At 53.8% G+C, this 20,207-nt stretch overlaps 1 protein-coding gene across 1 annotated transcript; it reads right to left on the bottom strand.

Annotated features, from left to right (window-relative positions):
• Positions 1–536: 536 nt before the first annotated feature.
• SASH3 (SAM and SH3 domain containing 3) lies at positions 537–14,891 on the bottom strand. The gene is made up of 8 exons (XM_061407900.1): positions 14,649–14,891; positions 7,260–7,355; positions 6,778–6,924; positions 4,577–4,718; positions 3,257–3,405; positions 2,917–3,126; positions 2,643–2,793; positions 537–2,137 (listed from the first exon to the last, which is right to left on the bottom strand). Exons 1-8 carry the CDS (start codon positions 14,703–14,705, stop codon positions 1,947–1,949), a joined length of 1,143 nt encoding a protein of 380 aa, XP_061263884.1. The 5' UTR covers positions 14,706–14,891; the 3' UTR covers positions 537–1,946.
• Between the last annotated feature and the right edge of the window lie 5,316 nt (positions 14,892–20,207).

Raw genomic sequence — 20,207 nt, 5'->3', positions numbered from 1 at the left:
GGAACAAAGCATGGAAGCGGAGTGGCCTCATCCTCACGCTGGTGGGAGCTCACATTCCAGTTTGCTGTCCCTAAAGCAGTTCATGTTGGAGAAACAAAGCCAAGGGTCCTAGTCTCCAGTCCACCTCCCAGGAGACAGTGGAGCTTCACTGGGTACATGGTGGGACCCGAGAAGAGGTGACCTTGGAGAAAAGGCCATGATGACTGCAAGTCTCCCCCTCTTGGACCTGGACAGCCCCCAGGACAGGCTCCTCAGTCACTGGGGGTGGGGAATGAGTAGTTCTAAGGAGACAGCTATTGCCCCCCACCCTCAGACCTGAGCACGGCTGGTGGCCACAGGAGCCTGGGCTCTGAGAAGGGTTGGTTAGCCATCAGCAGGATCACGGGCACAAGCATCTTTTGGGTAAGGGACAGATGGCCCTGACAGTGAAGGAAATTCTGCTGAGTCTAGTTTTGAAGGAGACTGATCTGTTCCATCCCCCCACACCCTGCCCCTTACCTCCCTGCCTCCTCCATAGCAAAGACAGGAGACAGTAATTTAGTTCTACCAGTTTATTGCTACCAACCCATGACCCTCCACCCTCATGCACACATGCTCAGTCATGTAACCCCATGGACTGCAGCCTGCCAGGCTCCTCTGTCCATGGACTTTTCCAGGCAAGAATACTGGAGTGGGTTGCCATTTCCTTCTCCAGGGGATCTTCCCAACCCAGGGACCAAACCCGTGTCTCCTGCATTGGTAGGCAGATTCTTTACCACTGAGCCACCTTGGAAGCACCCCCCCTCATATTTACACTGAAACCGTCCCCCCAAGATGGCTTCTACCAGAGTTTCTGGTTCTGGGTCCAAGTGTGTCTGCGAAGCAGGCAGTCCAAGACATGGTGGGCAGTGTTTGCCCTCAGGCCAGTTGGGCCCTGGGAAAGAGTTACTCTGGGAATTCTGGGCACAAACTTGGTACTGGGGTCAAGGGAGGCCCCCTACCAACACTCTGTCCCTACTGGAGCTCAAGGTCTATCAAAACCTTTAGCAGAGTAAAGGTGGAGTAGCAGACTCCACAATGTTAAGCTTTGCGCTTTCTTTGCTTTTAAGGACCCACGTGAGAGGCCAGGTCTGGGCCTGGACCTCTGAGGGGCCAGTCTGTCCTTGGAAGCCAGGTCTGGCTCAGCCTTGGGAAAGTGTCATTTGAGGGGCTCGGAGGGTGCTTATTGAGGTGTGGGCATTGACTTAAGCTGGGGCGGTTACAGCTTGGCTTGAGTTATATGGGAAGGTATGGAACGGATGAGCAGGGGCCATTTCATTTGGGAGCCCAAAGCCCCTCCAGCCCCCTCAGTAAACCCCACTGGTGTCCTGGGCCATAGTAACAGGACAGCAGATATTTAACCATCACAGAATGTCAGAGTTAGCAAGGCCCTCAGAAACTATACATTCTTATCCTGACCCCATCCTAGACCGAGACTGAAGAAAGCACTCGGTTGAAGTGGCACAATGATTTAGTGGCTAAACCTGTAAGAAAATTAAGGTGAAGGAAAGTAGGAAAGACACACGTGGCTTTCTTCAAACCTTTGAGAATCTGGATTCATCTGTGATCAGTTAGAGTCCTTTGCAATGGTCACCTTTCCCAGGGTGTTGAGAGATTGGATCTGAACCACTGACTTGGCCCCCTTTTCAGGATCATCACGACAAAGGAAGATGGTGTGGAGGCAAGGAGGGTTTGGAGGCCTTGGTGGCCTCTTGGTACCCCCCTTGCCTTGGCCGCAGCTGGAATAGCTGTGCTGTCAGTAGCTGGTGGAGGGAGGCGGCCAGGCTTGTGTGGCCTGTCATGCACTCCAGTTGCATCTGTAAGGCCTGGCCGGCCTCTGCTGCCCTAGGGGCCCCTGGGGGAGCAGGGCCGGGATCAGTGCCAGTCCTCCGGCACCACAGGAGGCCAGGTCCATCCCCGCTCTGGCCTCAAGGGGCCCCAGACAGGGAGAGGCCATGCAGTTGCTCCTCAGTGCCCGCGAGCTCTGCCTCATCACGCCCGCTCTCAGAGCCCTCGAAGCAGCCAGAGTCACGTGGGATGTCCACCTTGGGGTCTGCCACTGTGCTCACCGCTGGCTCCTGGCCACTCTCCGTGCCCTCTTCCGCCTCCTCGCTGCCAGCTGCCAGAGGCCAGGGAGGAAGAGGAATTTGGGGGGGCTCAGGCTTTAGCGGTGAGGGGGCTTCAGAAATCCCAGGGGCTCCTTGTGGGTGGAGGGACCCTGGGAAGCCCACTGGAGGCTGTCTCTCCCTCTGGGGGCCCACCACTACCCTCCCCCTGCCCCGAGTACTGTCCAGGCCAGCTCTCCTGTCCAGGAGTGCAAACACCTTCAGCACTGAGCTAGTAGCCAGGAAGCCTGCTCTTGCATCCTGGCACCATCATTACCCAACACTGAGGCCTAAAGTCTGTGCCTCACCTCCTCTGGCCCCAAGTCTCTCCCTTTGATCTCACAGGATGTTGTAGAGGTTGAGAAAACTCTCCTAAAACCCCTTCTCCTCACAAGCTCTGCCCAGAGATGGGAATTCAAGTGTAGAAAGCGCCTGCCCACTGCAGAGGGGCGCCAGGGCAGGACTGGGGCAGGCCTCCCTGCCCCACCCCCCCACCCCCCCACTCCTAAGCCCACTCACTGTCGTAGTCCAGCAGCAGCTCGGCGGCCGTGAGCAGCTTGGCCCGATGCTGCGGGTCCATGATGTTCAGCTCATTGAGGTGTGTTTCCCGTAGCTCTTTGAAGTCCTCCAGTGTCTGGTAGCCGTTGAGCAGCAGAGTGGACGTGTGCTCCTGTGGGCAGAAGCAGGCTACTTGCCAGCCACCCCCACGAAGACCCAGCTCTCCACCCAGAACTGACTTGCCCTGGCCCCCATCCCTTGCTCCTAGACATGCGCGCAGGCCCCCAACTCAAACCTCAAGGCCGATGCGCTCCAGCAGCTCATGCAGAGTCTTGGGCTTGGGCCTCTTGCCCTTGCTCTGTCGGCGGCTGGGGCGAGCAGGCCCCACAGCCTCCTCGGGCAGCACATCCACGTAGATGAACTTGAAAGAGCCCATCCTGCCATTGAGCAGGCCCAGCCATGTGCCCACGGGCGGCTTTTCAACGATCTGGATCACGTCTCCTTTCTGTGGGAGGAGAGGAGAGTAGAACGGATGGAGGATGAGGGGGCCCCTTGGCCTCTTGCGGACACCACCTTACCCTGGCTCAGTGCAGCCTCCTGTATGGGTACAGCCTGCCAGGCTCAGCAGACCTTACCTGCAGTTTCAGTGAGTCACGGTCATAGGGGCTGGGAGTGAAGTCAGTGTGGACTCGTGCCCGGCCACAGAAGGGGCCCGTGTATTGCGGTGCAGTCGATTCCTCCCCAAGGTTTCCAGAACCTGGGCTGGGGCTGCAGAGTTCACTGCCTGCAGGAAATGGGGCGGGGAGGAAGGTCATCTTTGTCCCCAGGACAGCTGGGGCAGTGCCCAGCTGGTACCTTTCAGGGGGTCTGGCTAGAAATCCCAAGGGAAGAAAACTGAGCTCCTAGAAGTCTCACACTGCAGAAGTGATTCTGAACCAACCTCTCCGCCACCCTGACGAGCATAGCTTCAGGGGCCCCAGGCATGAAAATAGTTGATCATAAGAGGATCAAAGACTGGGCAAATTGGGAGGGTCTCTAGAAACCAACTGGGCCAACACCCAATGAGCAGATGAGGAAAACTGAGACCAGACAGGCTAAGTGAACTGCCCAAGGCATCTCACCTTATAATTGGCAGCCCTGGGTCTGTTAGACTCCAGGATTCCTGACTCCCACTCCAGGGCTCCTGGAAGTCACCTTCCAACAAGAAGCCATACCGTGCATCAGTATTTTTCTTTGTCTACTTAATAAGACTCAGTGTCTAGCTACATCACATGGAAACTCAGATTCTGAGAAGGGCAGAAGTGACTTTTAGTTGGGGTAAGGAGGTGTCTTTGGAGCAAGAGAAACATCAGAGAATTTGGAACTAATCATAAGGGTGAGAAAGGCAGTGCCTCTGTAGGTCTGCAGCCCACAGCTTGCAGAACCTCATTCAGGCAGGGCTGCTGAAAGCTCCTGTCCAGCCCCAGGGACATCTAGACGATGCCAAGTGGAGCCCCGGGCCCAGCAAACCAAGGGCTTGTGTCCAGGAGGTGGAGTCTTCACAGCAGGAGAGCCAATACCCTGACCCCCAGCCTGGGATGTCAGAGGCCCAGGGAGCCCATAGCCTCTAGCTTCCCTTGGAAGGTGGAGGAGGCCTAGACCAAGAGGGCAATGAGGTTCTTCCAGTCAGCGGAGGCTCCTGGAGGGCAGAACTAAATTCAAGACTGGGTCACTTTGCGCAAGTCACTCAATTTGCCTGAGCCTCAGTTTTCACATCAACGAAGTGGGGATAATAATATTACCGCCCCATGAGATTGTTAGGAAGATTTCATTTCAAGAGACTGGGAAAGGTCCCAGCAGATTAACAGGAAAGATTCATTTCTTTTACCACCCCTTCCCAGACAGTCACCCTGTATGGTGTTCACCCTGTCCTTTCCTCCAGGGTCAGCACGTGTGCCCCCACCTCCCACACTCACCTGTGGAGGCCTGGCGGCTGAGAGCTGGGAGCTCCCGCTCCTCCTGCTCAGAAAAAGCCAGCGCCATCTTCTCAGGGCCGGGGCTGTCCAGGCTGCAGTCTGGAGACGTCGGGGACACTGAGCCCTCCTCCAGAGTATCTCCCTGGAGGGGAGGAGAGGCAGGAAGCCCTGAGTAGCATCAGTTGAGGTGCCCATGGGGCCGGCCCGGGTGCAGAGGAAGTGAGCCGGGCCTCCCGGGAGAGCTGGGGCCTGGCTGCCACCCCAGCCATGCCTCTTGCAAGGCTGCAGGGCACCCTCTGGGCCCTAGTTTCCTCTTCTGTGAAGTGGGACTAAGAGTGCTTGCCCTGCCCGTGGAATGAGGCTCCCTTGGTACCATGTGAATGTGCTGTGTCAGCCTGAAGTGCCCATGTACACACGCAAAGTCTCGGTGCTGGAGTCTGAACTCAGACGTGTTAGCGCATAGCCAGGCAGGTCACAGTGCTGAAGAGACTCACTACTTTTAACTATGTTCCTATGTGCCACACAGAGGATTTCCGTTCATCCTCACTTGAGGACAGGTGCTTGATCCTCCCAAGCTCACAGGTGAGAAGTCATGGAGGAACGTTCTCAAGGCCACGCAGGAACTCACAGCCCTGTCAGCCTGACTCCACAGCTGCCGGGCCTCCCCAGTTGTAGTCCCCACTCCCACTGGGCCTCCTCCTCAGTGCAGTTGTAACTCTTTCACTAGTTGACTGCTGCTACTGCTAAGTCACTCAGTCATGTCTGACTCTGTGCGACCCCATAGACCGCAGCCCACCAGGCTCCCCCGTCCCTGGGATTCTCCAGGCAAGAACACTGGAGTGGGTTGCCATTTCCTTCTCCAGTGCACAAAAGTGAAAAGTGAAAGTGAAGTCACTCAGTCATGTCCGACCCTCAGAGATTCCATGGACTGCAGCCTACCAGGCTCCTCCGTCCATGGGATTTTCCAGGCAAGAGTATTGGAGTGGGGTGCCATTGCCTTCTCCACTAGTTGACTGAGTGGGAATAAAAACCCTGAGTTGTAGGGGTTGCCAGCTTCTGTGTTGTAGATACTTCCCACAATGGCCAACCGATCTACTGCCTAAATGAGCAGCGTGCATGCATTCACAGTTGTGTTAAACTCTTTGTGACCCCATGGACTAGCCCACCAGGCTCCTCTGTCAATGGGATAGCCCAGGCAGGAATACTGGAGTGGGTTGCCATGCCCTTCTCCAGGGGTTCTTCCTGACCCAGGGATCAAACCCGCATCTCCTATGGCTCCTGCATTGGCAGGCACCACCACGGAAGCCAGCATGAGCGGCAGCATTGGCTATTTGCACCCCCCAGCCACTGCGACAAGGGCACAGAGCACAGTGAAAGGCAGGACAAGAGTTAGGAAATGAATTTTGAAGACTGACTTTACTCTTTTTCTTCTTAAAATAATTGATTTAATTCTAAGTTGGTATAAATTAATTTTCAATAATGCTTGTATCTCACACCTGGCTCATGAAATTACTGAAGATTTGAGCAACTGCTGTCTTGAGCTGGCGGAGTCTGCTAGCGGGAGCTAACTCCAGCACACTGCTGCCAGGGCACCTCCTCCGAGAGCCAGGAGCAAACCAGACGCCTGGTGTGACTTTAGCTACTTGGATGTGCCTGCCCCACAGCTGTCTGTCTTGCCCTCCCTCCCTGGGCCAAGGCCAGCCTTTTTTTTTTTTTTAACTTTTTATTTTTTATTGGAATATAGCCAATGAACAATGCTGTGATCATTTCAGGTGGACAGCGAAGGGACTCAGCTATACGTGTACGCACTCTTCCCCAAACCCCGTCCCCACGGCCAGCCTTCTGGATTTTCTTTCTTCAGGCTTCTTTGAATCAAGCCTTCCCAATCCCAGGGGCTCTTTTCAAGTAAAACTTCGTGATGGATGAATATGCCCCAGGCTATCTCATCTCCTCAGGCCTGTGTCCCGAGGAAGCTTGTTTCCCAGACCTTCATCCCTCCTCAGACCCCACTCCTGCTCCCTTCCTGCCACATGCTTGACTGGGGGAGCTCCCTTCCCACGGTGACCTTCCTGCTTGTATGGGGCCAGGCAGTGTGCCCGGGCAGTGGCTCTCCTGAAGGCCATGCTCACCCACTACTAGACCGCTGCTTTTCCTTGTGGCACCCTCCCCAACCCGCGGTGAACCTGAGTCCCAGGCCTCACCATCTCCTCCGACAGGGCCTTCACCATCTTCTTGCCCGTCTTCCTGTTCATGGTTCGGGAAATCACTGCCCTCCACTTCTTCCCCAGCTTCTTGCCGCTCTTCTCGGCATCCTCTGGGGTCGGCACACTTGACTCATCTTCTGGAATCTGTGACAAGAAATGTGGAGATTCGGGAACCCAGGTCTGGGTTCAGGACTTGGGAGCAGAAGGAGGCCTTGGGGTCCAGGTAGACCCTGGAGGGGTGGGAAGGAGAGGTTCTTGGCCCTATTCATTCATACTTACACTAGCAATTTGCAAACGAAAAGAATGCAGGTGAAGCTTTAGGGCCCAGAATTTTGGTAGGTGCAGAGGTAGGCCCGTCGTGTTTAAAAAGGCTTTGCTTCCACAATCCTAAAATCCTCTTTCCCCTACTTCCCTCCCTCCCCTCCACTCCCCAATCCAGGGCCCGCAGCCAGATCCCCCAAGGAGGCTCTGGAACTCACATTATCATCCAGATTAAATTCCTTCTCGCTCACCACAGGGGAGCTGGGTTTGGATTTGGCAAAATCTTTGAAGCTGCTGGAGCGCTGAAGGGAGAGCTGGGAGAAGCAGAGGTGTTACCAGGAGTTAAATTGTGTTGCATTACAATTGTGGTCAGTAAGGAGCACAGAGCTGTTCTTGCTCCCTTCACAGCGCGTTTAACCCAGGGCTGGGCCCAGAGCTGAGAGGTGACGCTGCAAGTCCTCATCCTGTCTTCAGCAGCGAGCGGTCCCCTGAAGCAGGCTCCTCACCTCAAGAGCCTCAACCCGGTCAGGCCACAGGCTGAGCCCACTGTTCCACCAGAACCTTGGTTCTGGTCCCCAGAACCCTGTAGTAAAAGACTAAATGTGTCTGAGGAAACGCGTGTCTACTACTGGAGACCTACCTCATGTACAACAGCATCAGCTCTTCATATAGTAGAGCAAACCCTCCAAAACCCTGCAGCCCGGCCTCCAGGCTCTCTCTTCCCCAGGCGTGGTTTCCTGTGACTGATCGTGGGAAACACACTGGGGCTTTCAGCCTGACACATCGATATCCCAAGAAGAGAGAGGGCCGTGACACATGGGTGTCCCATGCAAGGGCCAGTAAGACTGGCATTATGCGTTCAGGAAAGCCATGGTACAGACTGAATGAGTAAAGGTTTAGGACACCAATGATTGGTTCTAACATAATAAAAGAACACTGCCATTTTCTGTCTTCATCTCTGCTTTTAATCTCAGCTGCTAATGAGCTGGCTACTCTACCCACTTGCCAGTGTTCAGATTTGTTGTTGTTTAGTCACTAAGTCCTGTCCAATTCATTGTGACCCCCATGGGACCCCTATGGACTGTAGCCCACCAGGCTCCTCTGTCCTTGGCTCAACCTATTGTTTGTGCTGTGAATGAAAACTGTTGCCCATCTCCGCTGTATCAGCAAGCAAAGCATGCCATGGCCATCCAACCATCAGTCACCCCATGGTGAGCCTGAAGGCACCAGGATGGAGACTGGCGGCCGGCTGCCAGGCCCTTAGCCACTTCAGCCACCCCTGATGATGCTCCCTGAAGGGACGCAGGATGGGAAAGAACACAATACTGGCCCTTATCTTTGCATAGCAAAGGAATGACTTCGATAAGCGCAGACTCTTGCCATCTTCCCATAACACAGAGAAGTGCTACATTTATTTACTTGGGTTGTCTAGTTTCCTTTAACTAACGGTAACCTTTTGATATTCTGACTACCTGGTCTTTGTTACAAAACTCCTTTGTATTCTGGCTCCTCCCTTACCTCTTGGGAGCTGTCCCTCGGAGCTATCTGAGAGGCTTCCCCCATCCCCCACCCCCCAAGTCCTCAGCAAGTCCACTCAATAAACCATAATTCTCAACTTTTAGGTTATGCATTTATTTTCAGTCGACAGCACTGATAAGCCTGTTTTCAGGAAATGAGCTTTCTTAACTGCACACGCATGCACATGGCAAGATAGCAGGAGAAAGTGGGGCCAGGTAAGGAGAGCTGACTTGAGACACAAGAAGGGGAGGCTGAACCCGAATCAAGTCAAGACCAGAGGTGCACACAGGAACCAGGGTTCACAGATGGCCAGACAGATAGAGTGGGGTCGGCTGCAGACACCAGAGATAAGGGCTTGAGGAACCGAAGCCCCAAACCTGCACAAAGTTGAAAGTTTCACATCCTCTTTCCTACAAAAGGGGGGTCCAGTGACAATCCCCCAGGGCAGGGGCAGCATCACACTCCCCCCCATACACACAATTGGTCCCCCGCTCCCAGGGACTACAGTGGAGCACTTCAGTTCCCTTGGTCTTGACCAAGAGCAAGTCAGTGATCAGGGGCAGTGGCCACACCTTCTGAGAGGTCACAGCAAGCTAGCGGACCAGAAACCAGGTCAGCGGCCAGGTCAAGCAGATACCACCACCGTTAAGGCCTCCTGGGTGAGGTGCCTGCATCCTTAGGGAGAAAGCCCCTTGCATGTGATGCTGGGGAGCTGGGAAAGGGACCTGAGTGGTACAGGGCGGTGGTGGGGTGACTGCTCCTATTCCCATGCATCTCCTCCATCCTCCTTCCCTGGTTTTCCCTACCCACTATTTTTTCCTCTTTTTCTCCTTCGTTCTCCCCTTCTCTTCTCCACCTTCCATTCATTTCCCCCCTCTTGTATAGCTAGTATGCAGCTGCCTGGATAACTTCTTCCTCTTATTGCCTGGAAAAGAGGGAACAGAGAGAGGGTGGGCACCAGGCTGGTCCGGGCCCAAGGAGGGTAGGCTGGGCGCCTATATTTAGGCTGATCAGGCCTATTGTGGCTTTCCCTTCACCAAGCCCGAGTCTGGTCTGCAGACCAGGAGGCTGAGAGTCGCCCCTGAAGCCCCAGGGACCAGTGAGCCTGGAAAGCCCGCAGCAGGGAAGGCGTGGGGCCGGAAGTGGGCTTTGTTGAGGAAGAGTAAACTGACCACTAGGCTGCCCTCTAATTGCAGTTCTTTCCTTTTCCTGTCATTAATCTGCCGTCGTCAGGGTTTGGGGGTGGCTGGGAGGGCGGCTTTTTGGCTCCTGGGACCTCTGTCCCAGCTTTAGCTCGAAATGGGAGAAAACAATCTAAAAGGCCCATGAGGACTGTGCTGGAACGTGGGCCTGGCCAGGTGCTCCTCAACCCTGGCCTGCGTACACAGAAAGGACTAGAAAATTTCTTTGGGGGACTAAGGATAAGGGTCTTTTGCCCCACTCCTAAACTCAGGAGCACCCCAAATATCCTGAATGCCTTTCAGTAAGTCTGAAGTGATCCCCTACCCAGGTATGAGTGGAAATCCTTGAGTCCTTTTGGATTTTCTGCCTGGCCTCCCTTTAGGGTGAGGCCTTCCTGGGGGCCCTGGGAGGGAGGTGGTACCGTACACTGTAAGCCCCATTTTCACGTCTAAGGGGAGTATGCGGGCCTCTCGGAAAGAACTACTGTTTGGGCGTCACACGTTGCTGAGTGTGACCTTCGGTAAGTTTCTTTATCTTCCCCAAACCTCAGTCTCTTTATTTGGCGTCAGCTGGCAAGAGTTCACATCTTGCTTCTGCCATGGAGCAGCTGTGTAAAGCTGGGTGAATTTCTCAACTTCTCTGGGCTCCTGTTTCCTCATGGGTGAAATGAAGAGCACAGCACCCATCTCACTGGGTTGTTGTGAGGCGGAGAGGGGTGAGCACGGGACACGGCAGCCCCTCGCAGCTCCTACCCCTCGCCTTCCCTACAATCAACCGTAGCTTTTCCCATCATTCAGAACCCAGTTTAACTGGAAACAACTCAAACACTCATCAGCTGTAGAGAGGACCTGTGAACTGTGGCAGAGTCACATGAGGGGATAGCACACGGCAGTGAACTTTGTGCAACTCTCCCCAGCAATATGGTGATGCTCACAGCTACACTGTTGGGCAGAAGGGATCTGCCACCAGGGTATACTGTATGGTTCCCTGTACAGAAAGTTCAAAACTAATCCATGCAGTTGGAAGTCAGGAGAATGGCTGGTTACCTTTGGGGGAGAAGGGGCATGCAGTGACTGGCAGGGGCATGAGGGAAACTTCTGGAGTGTTGGAAGTGTTCTGTGTGATTCAGGGGCTGCCTACATGGGGATGCTCACTTTACAGATATCCACTGAGTGTTACATTTGTGATGTACACGCTTCTTTGTATGGATATTATACTTCAATAAAAAGGATTTTCAAATCTAGTTTTAAAGGCGCCACCCCCCTGCAGGAAGCTTCCCCCATCGCCCCCTCAGAGGCTCACCCTGCTGGGCCTGGCATCTTCTTCCCTGCTTTCTAAGTAAGCACGGCTTTCCAGCGTCCCCCCTAACCCCATCCCAGGTGTCTCTGCTGCTATGCTGTCTGCTCCTTCAGCATACCGGTTGCATACTGAGCACCCTCTGGGCTCTGGACGCTGGCCTGTGCATGTGTGGGAATCCAGTAACGAGAGGTCGAGTACCTTCCCTGTGCCCTGTGCCTTGCCAAGCACTGTGTATGTGTTCACTCACTTCAGCCTCCCTGCAGCCCCGTCTTACACCCACTCTTTCCAGCTGGGGACACTGAAACTGGGAGAAATGAAGCATCCTAGATGGAGTGACGCAGTAGGTGGAGGCCAGCATCAAGCCCATGTCCACGATTCTGGAAGCTTGTTACTGTGCTCAGAGCTCACGAAGTTGCCCCTTTTTCAGAAGTAGATGAAGGGTAATGGCGACTGCAGGTGGGATTTGGAAGAAGCTACCAGGAGAGCAGGTGGGAATATGGAGGGAGAAGGGCTCTGGAGGGCTTCGTGGAGGAAGAGGCACGTTTGAGCTGGGCTGTCCTGGGGATCCAGGATTGCTCCAGGTGAAGCTGGGAAGGGTTTGATCAAAAGTGATGATGGAATGGTGGGTATACCAGTGTTTGGGGTGAATGGTGGAGCAGAAAAGGCCATGGAAGGCCCTTGCCAGCCACGGTGTTCACCTGTGGGCAATGAGGAGCCATGGAAAATATGAAGTGCATGCTAGTGGTGGGGGTGGGGGGTGGCACACCAAAGTGTGCTGTAGGAAGGGAGCCAGCAAAAGTAATGTGCCAAGATTGGAGAAGAGAGGGGCAGGGAGAGACTGGAAGGAGTGGACAAGTGACCCCTCAGATGGGAGCCTTGAGTTCTCTCCATTTTCCCTGGTGGCAGGTCTGGGATGTAGTGAAGAGTAGGTGTGTGATGGGGTAGGACTATCCTTAGGGGAGGCAGGTCCGAGGACAAACTCCTGCCCACTGCCTATACTCCAACAGATCAGAGAGAGTGCAAAGAGATGCTTTGATGGAGGCAAGAGCCTCCAAAAGGCAGCCAAGGGGTATTGCCTCCCCCAACCTCCCTCCCCCCTCAACCTGGGCATCTCCTCAATCCTTCATAACACACACATCCTGACCCCACCACCCTGGAAGGCTTGTTCCTGACTCTGCTTGGGGCTCCTTGGAAGGTCACTCAGTCCATAGCCATCTGGGCCTGCCCTGCAGAGCCCTTCTGCTGATAGGTTGAGTCTTTTATGTGCATCAGACTTCTCCAGTGGTTTTGAGGTCAGTAGGGAGATGAGAGTAGAGGGGGAAAGGGTTAAGACTCTGGACACTGACAGATCTTGGCTTCACTCCCTGCTTGGCAGCTTCCTAGCTGTGTGTCCTTGAGTAAATCACTTCACCTCTCTGCGCCTTGGCCATAAAGTAAAAACAACACTGGCCCCCACCTCACAAGGCTGTTGTGAAGCACCAACGAGCTAAGAGATGAGTGCATAGCATAGCACCCAGCATCTGGTGAGCTACGAGGTCTTGTTTTCTCCACTTTAAGGCTTGTTTTTGGCAGTGGGCTCTCTGCCCCCACCCACGGCTTCAGCGTGCACCCCTTCATGTGCACAGGCACACATGTGATAGCACACTCGCATGAACTGTTGCAGGTGATCCATACAACCTGCTGAGGTGGGGAGGTCAGGACCTATCCCTCTTTGTCAAGGTTCCCAGCACATCCTCCACTTACTTCACACTAGCCTTTGTACTATTCCCTCCACCACGTTGCCTTGGCCTCTGAGGGGTAGGGATGTGCCCAAGTCACAGAGCTGGAGCTGTGCTGCTGTCTCTCAGCCTGGGGAAGCTGCTGTGTCTGCCTTCTGGAAAGCTGGCTTGTCTAAGAGTGTTTCCAGGGGATGCGGCTGGGAGGGTGGCTCTGGGGGCTGGCCCAGGCTCTGATGGGCTGAAGCAGGGTTTGCCAGGCCGATGTTGCCCTAGAGGACATGGCCCTCAGAGGGCTGCAACAGCCTGGACTCTCATGGGAGAGGCCTGTGGGGAATCCCGGAAATCCACCAAACCCAGAATCTGGATGATGGAAGTGGGGAGAGAAAACGGGATTTCTGGCTCCTGTGAGCCTCCAGGCCCCTCCACCTGAGACGGCACAGGCTGCTGGTGTGGAAGTGTCAGCTCTTTTTCAGACTCTTTTCTCCGCTCAGCTCCCCTGTAGTTTGAGGCCCAGCAGTGTCTTGGGCGGTCTCTGTTTCCCACCCCCGTCAGCCGAAGAGCAAGGGGAAGTGGACCCACTCGCTGAGGAGGGCCAGCCAATGGCAAGTCTGCCAGGTTAGTCTGCCGGGGCTGGCGCTGTGTGGGGCTTGGACAGGGGTGACAGAGCCTGTGTGAAGAGTGGTGAATCTCTTTCCCACCCGCCCACCTCCACTGCAACCTCAGCGAAGCGGCTGGGGTGGGGGAGAATACAGCCGGAAGTGGCAGCCACCCCAGGACTTGAGGGGGAGCAGGATATACACCCCAGTGCCCTGAGGCTCGGCTTCTCAGCTGGTTCGGTCTGTGCCTGGGAGCCGCTCCTCTGACAAAGGGGCTCCCCCACGGAGCACCTGGGCTAGGCTCCAGGGGAAAGCAGCAGGGCACCATGGGGGCCTGGAGGCCCCTGACCTTGGCCTGTGGCTATGCCTGGCCTCTCCGACCTGCTCAGGCCTAGTTGGGATGGTCCTAGGATCCTGCTGGGTGTGTGGGATGTACCTGCTGATGGATGGGGAGAATCTGACAATTGAGTCCAAGATTGAAGTCTAGAAATCCTCAAATTCAACTAGAGAAACCTAAATGTGGCAGAGCCTTCAAGGAATCTTCTAGGCTGGTCTCAAAACTCCAGGAAGATGAGCAGCTGCTTTTCTTCCTGGCCTTTAAAATATGCCTGCTCCCCACCCACGGAATTTTTCCCCCTCAGCCCTCACTCCCATGCCTCATCTCAGCAGCTTCATTTCTTATTCTTCACAAATAATTTCTCCCCAGCTGGGAAGAACCTGCACGCCCCCTTTGGAGGCCCTTTCCCTGAATCTGGAAATCTGGGCTGCGTCTTCAGGTGGCCCCCTCTTCTGTGGGCCCCCGGGAGCTACAACAAAGCTGAATGAAGATGGCCAAGCTCAGGCTAGGGCCAAAGGGCGGGGGCTCTGGGAGCATCATGGCTCCTGGCTGGGCAGCCCAGTGGAGCCCTGTGAGTGAGATGGCTCCTGAGAGGCAGGCTCGCGAGGGACCGCTGTAGGGGAGAGACTAAATAGTCTTAGGTTCAACTTGAGAATTGTATTCTATAATTCTTAAATTCTAGTCTAGGATTCTAGTCCCAATTTTAAGTCTCTTACCCTGGTAGTGTTGAATCCTGCAACTCAAGGCTTCCGAGAGTGTATTCTATAACTCTGTTTCTCTACAATTTGGGAAGTCTCTCCTGGACTTCTGTTACTAGTCCCATGCCCTTGGGAGAATGGCCCTCACCTACAGACCCAACAGAAGGTCTTTGGCTCTTCCCACTTCTGTGAGTTCTGGAGAGGATGGGCTGAGAGAGCAGAGGGAAGGAAGCAACAAGTTCCCAAAGATGCTCCTCACCTTTTTCTTCTGAGTAGGCTCCTTCTCGCTGGCGTTGGAGGGCTTACGGCGCAACATGGTCCTCTATCCTGATGATACTCTGTGCTTGCTCTCCTAGGTGTCGAGATGTGGAGGCCTCTTGCTCAGCCTCGCCAGGGGGCACGGCATGGACTGAGCCTGTGGCTGCCACTCTGACTGCTGCACTGGCAGCTTGGGGGTGCGGGCCATGGACACCCGGCGGCAGAGGCATACAGGAAGCCCCGTCACGTGACCTACTCTTACAGCAATCGCAGCCCCTGCCGGCCCCTGGGGAGGAAGGAAGTCCCAGCTTCAGTCTCCAGAGATTCTGATGCAGACAGCTTTTGGGTTGAACAAGCAGAGAAAAGTCCCTACCCTGCCATCTCATGGCAATCCTTGCCAATCCTTCAGCCAATCGACCTAATGTTATATAGCCTACTCAAGCCTTTAATCTCACTGACCAGAATCCAGATACTGGAAGTGGGACCATCTCTCTGCTGGTGTTGGGCCAATGTTCCCAGTCACCTTGTATCACCAAGATCATCACTGCTATCACTACCTCTACCATCACCCTAGAGTCATCATTCCTATCTACAGCCATCACCTTACAGATCAACCCTGAAGTCATCCCCACTGCCGTCAGCACATCTACAGCCATTATTGCTAGAACAACCACAGCCATCACCCCTACAGTCGTCATCACTGCCTCTGTGACTGTCACAACTGTTATCCTTTCAGCTGTTACCCTTACATTACAACCAGTCATCCCCATGACACTCTTCCCCATACGACCATCAGCTCTACCACCATGAGCACCTTCCTGCAGCCAACACCTTCGGGTTCTCATCCCTGCTGTCAACACACCTGGGTCATCTGTCTGTATCTGCCTCCCAACTGCCACTGTCATCCATGCTACCACCCTTCCAGACACCATCACTAGAGCCAGTCATGCCCAGTGATGCCCTCACCCCTACAACCATAACTCCTAGAGCCATATACCCTCCGTCATCATTACCCTGCAGCTGTCATCCCCACCACCACCTGCATACCTCCAGCCATCCTCACAGAGCAGTCACACCCAGAGTCAACATCCCTTGGCCATCACACTTATATTTATCACCACCACAGTCATCATCACACACAAAAAAATGCAATTGCAAGTCAGTCCACACCACCAGCAAACATCCCTTTCGGCAGGCATTTCTCGAACATCTGTATGCTAAGTTTAGAATGTTCACTTTCTGGGTCTTTGGTGGCAGACATTTCAATAACATTAAAAACAATCTTATCACAAAAGTGATTCATTTGTATCATATACAATTTAGAAAAGAAGGATAAACAAAGAGAAGAAAGTTCAAATATCCCTTTCTGTTCTCTCTCTCTCTCTCTCTCTCTCTGCAGTACAATTTGCACAGAAAGCAGATTAGTGGTTTGGGGTGTTGGGGAAGGAAGGGAGCGATCAGGAGGGACCCAAGGATGCTTTGGGGGGTGATGGATAGTTTACACTCTCGGTCGTGGAGATGGTTCATCATTATATACAAATGTAAAAACTCAACAAACCGTATACTTTTCAAAAGTGCAAATTATTGTACTTCAATTGTATCTAAATAAAGTTGTTTTTAAATTTTCAAAAGTTCAAGTCCCACTTCACACAGTGCATTGGTATCTGCTTGTCAAGCTGACCACAGTATCAAGATTTTCTGGCGCTATGCACGCTCTGCTAGAGGTGATTTGTAATGGCCGCCGAGAAGCCCAGGCATAATGCACCACGATTATTTCACCAGGCCTCTACAGATGCATTTACGTTGGCTTGATATTTTGACTCTTCATCGTACATCCTTAAAGGAAATATTCATAGCTACATTTTATTTATTTATTTATTTATTTCCCCTTAGGATACATTTCCAGAAGGGGAATCCTTGGGGGAAAAGATGTGCACCTTTCAAGGCTTTCCATTACGCGGCACTTGTGAAATTCGAGGTTGTTCCCAAGATGTTCTGTTGACTTCCTCCCCCTACTCTCCAGCCTGCCCTATGCCCTCCCACCATCCATCGGTGGGGGTGAGCTCAGGAAAGCCTAGATCCTTTCCCCTCAAGCTGAAAGCATACTTTTTTGGCTCCGTCCTACTTAGCCTGCCCGGTAGACTCGCAAAAAGACCAGCGCTGCCAGCTCGCACCCCTTCCTCTATCCTCCACGGGGCCTGCGCTTTCCAGCCCCAAAGTCCTTTCCAGACCGACCCCGGGCCGCGGGAACTGCCGAGCCACGGTGCGCGGTGTGGGGGACCTGGCGGGCCTTGGGGGACAGGGTACGGCGATCAGGGGCGCCAGGCGCGGGACACGCGGCTGCGGGGCTTGGGGCACATGGGTCTCGGGCGGCCGGAGCGGAGCAGCCGGGGAGGAGCCGCTGGCCCAAGCTTCCCGGCCCTCGCCGCGAGCGCGCGTCCCGGGCCCGCGCAGGATGTGCCGGCTTCCTGTTTGCTCAGCCCCGGCCGCGAGCCGAGCTCACACACTAACCGCAGTCTTCAAAGGCAGCCACCTCAGCCCGGCGCTAGGCGCCGCGACCGCCTCGTCCAGGCCGGGAGAAGGCAGAGGAGTGGGGGAGGGGGTGAAGGGACCTCGAGAGAAGTACAGCGGGGCGACTCGCCCGCGGGACAGAAGGGAGCGGGCGTTTTCGGCCCTTCCCCTCTGGCTTCTTTTCAGATCTCTCTCTCCTGGTCCGCTGTGTCCACTCAGGGGGTCCTGGGCTCCCTTCTCCGCAGTTGCCTTCTCGGAACGTTAGTCCCAGCAGACTGCCCTGGCCCCGGTCCCATTAGGTCAGGCCCCAGCTGGCTAATGGGCCCTAAACACGTTTTTAATAGGTGTTGCCTTCCGGGCAACACATTTGTATTTTATAGTTTCTGTTCCAGGTACACAAAGCCCTCAGTTGAAAAAGCGATCCAGGTCAGTAGTTCAGGGAACAAGGCCACCTCCAACTTGATAATGGGCTGGCAAACAGGACCCAGGATAGAGCTCTCTGCCCAGAGCCTTGTGCCAGGTATTCTGAGGAGATGTGAGATAATAGCTGTCAGGGTCCCTTGCACCTGGGAGCTTCCATCTTAGGTAGGAGTGGCAAGCTTACATCTGCCCAGCACTGTTCTTTGCCAAGCACGACAGGAGGCACTTCAGAAACGTTTAATGCCACCACAGGCCCTGCCATCCCCAACCAGGGGAAGCAGTTTAAATTGGGGTCATTATGGCAAAGATATGTAGAGTATAATAGGTGGGGCAGGAGTATTGTGGTGTGTGTGTATGTGGTGTGTGTGTATGTGTTGTGGGGTAGGGGGAGTATTCCACAAGTAGTGAGATCTTCAGAGAACCTTCAGAGGGCAGATCCTGGGCTTCCATAGACACAAAGGTCACTGTAGACTGCATTCACATAGAGCAGCCCCTGACTTGCACCTCATCCCCAGAGATTCTAATTAGCTAGATGATCACGGGTGGAATATCTGTGGCTGATGCGACCCAGACTTGTATGAACGCATCCGTCACTCTGCAAATGGGTACAAGCCTGCTGTGAGAGAGTAAGAGTTTAGATAAGCGCTATCTAAATTTGGAAAACTTCCCAAATGATTCTGATTCTCACCTCTCCCTGACACCCACACACATCCAGTTGAAAATAAGAACACTATGTGGCAGGCAGTGGGCTCTACAACAACCCTATAAAGCAGGCACTGCTGTTATCCTCATTTCCAGGGAGGAAGCCAAGACTCAGAGGGGTTCAGCAGACTGTGTAGGCCAACACAGCTAAGAAGTAACAGAGCTAACTTAAACACAGGCTTGGTCTGGGTTCAAGGCCCGTGCTATTAGCCCCTAGGTTCAAGTGCCTCTGATATAGAGTTTCTGAACAAGAAGGTGAGAGAACTGCCACCCTATCCTGGTTGGGGTACCACAGGGCTACCTTGAAACAAAGCAGGGGTGAAGAGGATGCGGAGGGCATCTGGGAGGGGCATCACATACACAATAGCTGGAGAGTTAGGGTTGATTAAATGCAGGCGATCTACAGGGGCATCCTTGTCAACCTAAGGAGTATTCACATCTGTAATACCTGGCTTAGAGGGTTGGGATGGGGAAGCAAACCAACTTCAAACAGTTGTTGTATAGACGAAAGGGCAGTATTCTAGGTGGCCAGGAATGATGGGGAAGAGATAAATGGAAGATTTGGGTTCATTTCATGGAAGACATTTTTTGATATTCAGTTGGTACTAGCTCAGCCCTGGTAAATAGTGATCTTCCTGTCTCTAGAAACATTCAAGTGGAGACCACACAGTCCCTTGGAAATACCTGGGCATTTCCAACGTAAAGTCCATCTTGGTAGCCAGAGCCGTTGTCACACTTCATGATGGTCATTTTAGGCGGGGTCAAGGGCAAGGACAGCAGAAGTGCAAGTGAGAGGAGGGCAGAAGAGAGCCAAGAGCCTGGGCAGGAAGCCACCATCCCCGCACATATAGACAGCACATGGGGAGCTCGCAGCTCTGGGAAGGCCGGGGAGCCCCTGGCAGCAGGGGCTGATGGGAGGGAAAGACAGTCATCTCTGAATCTCTGAACTCATGATAAGGTCTGGGTTTAAAAACAAAAAAACACCTGCAGGCAGCTGTGGCAATTACCATCAGAGGAAGAGGCTGGGCTCTATGACCTTGGGCAAGTGACTCTGGGCCATGAGCTCTAATGAAGAGAATGACAATGATAATGTGGGCCTTGCGCGGGGGTTGGAGGGGAGGAGTGTGTGTGTGTGTGTGTGTGTGTGTGTGTATGCCTCTGTGTGTGTGTGTGTGTGTAAGTATAACCAGCGTTACTCAGATGACACGTATAGAGAAAGCGCTCTTGGCTCAGTGTCCAGTGCTTGGAAAGCTTGGTCCCTGCTGGGTGACTCCATCTCAGTTCCCTCCAGGCTCCACCCAGAGTTTCTCTTCCAGCCTTGGCACTTGCTCCTACATCTTATCTGGACCCCAGCTAAAATCTCCACTTCGTGACCTAGTGGCCCATATCCTGCGTGTCTCCACCTTGTCAAGGGCAGGGTCTTTCAGCCCAAGCAATTCTAAAACACAGGAGGTATGACAAGCAAGAAGTCCTAGGACTACTCAGGACCAATGGGAGGGAAATCAGCTTTTCAGCTTCAGGGTCTTGCCATGGACCACTGGGACTTTCTCAACCACCAGCCTACCTCACTTGAACTGCTTGCTCAGTTCCTGTTTCACAAAGAAACTAGGAAGTGAAGAGATGGGCCGGCGACGGGGCAAGGGTTGGCTGGGCGGAGCAGGGCTGGGGAGTGCCTCCCACTAACTGCTGAGAGAACCTTGAGGGACAAGATGGACTGAGAGGAAACGGTTGTTATTGAATCTTTCATATTTCTATTTTTTGGCACCAAGAGGGTCCAATCACTGATTGAGGAAGTACCCAGTGAGTTGGTAACGTTCACTGCTGACGTGGTTTAGCTGGGTGAAGGGTGGCTAGCCCCGCCCCTTCTGTGGTTCTAGCCCATGAACAGCTGGAGCAGCTGGTGGGCAAGTGAGAGAGGACTAAGTCA

Source organism: Bos javanicus, chromosome X (assembly GCF_032452875.1).
Source record: "Bos javanicus breed banteng chromosome X, ARS-OSU_banteng_1.0, whole genome shotgun sequence".
Classification (NCBI taxonomy): Eukaryota; Metazoa; Chordata; class Mammalia; order Artiodactyla; family Bovidae; genus Bos; species Bos javanicus.
The sequence above is the reverse complement of the archived record's forward strand: the minus strand, read 5'-3'. Positions and strand labels throughout refer to the sequence as shown.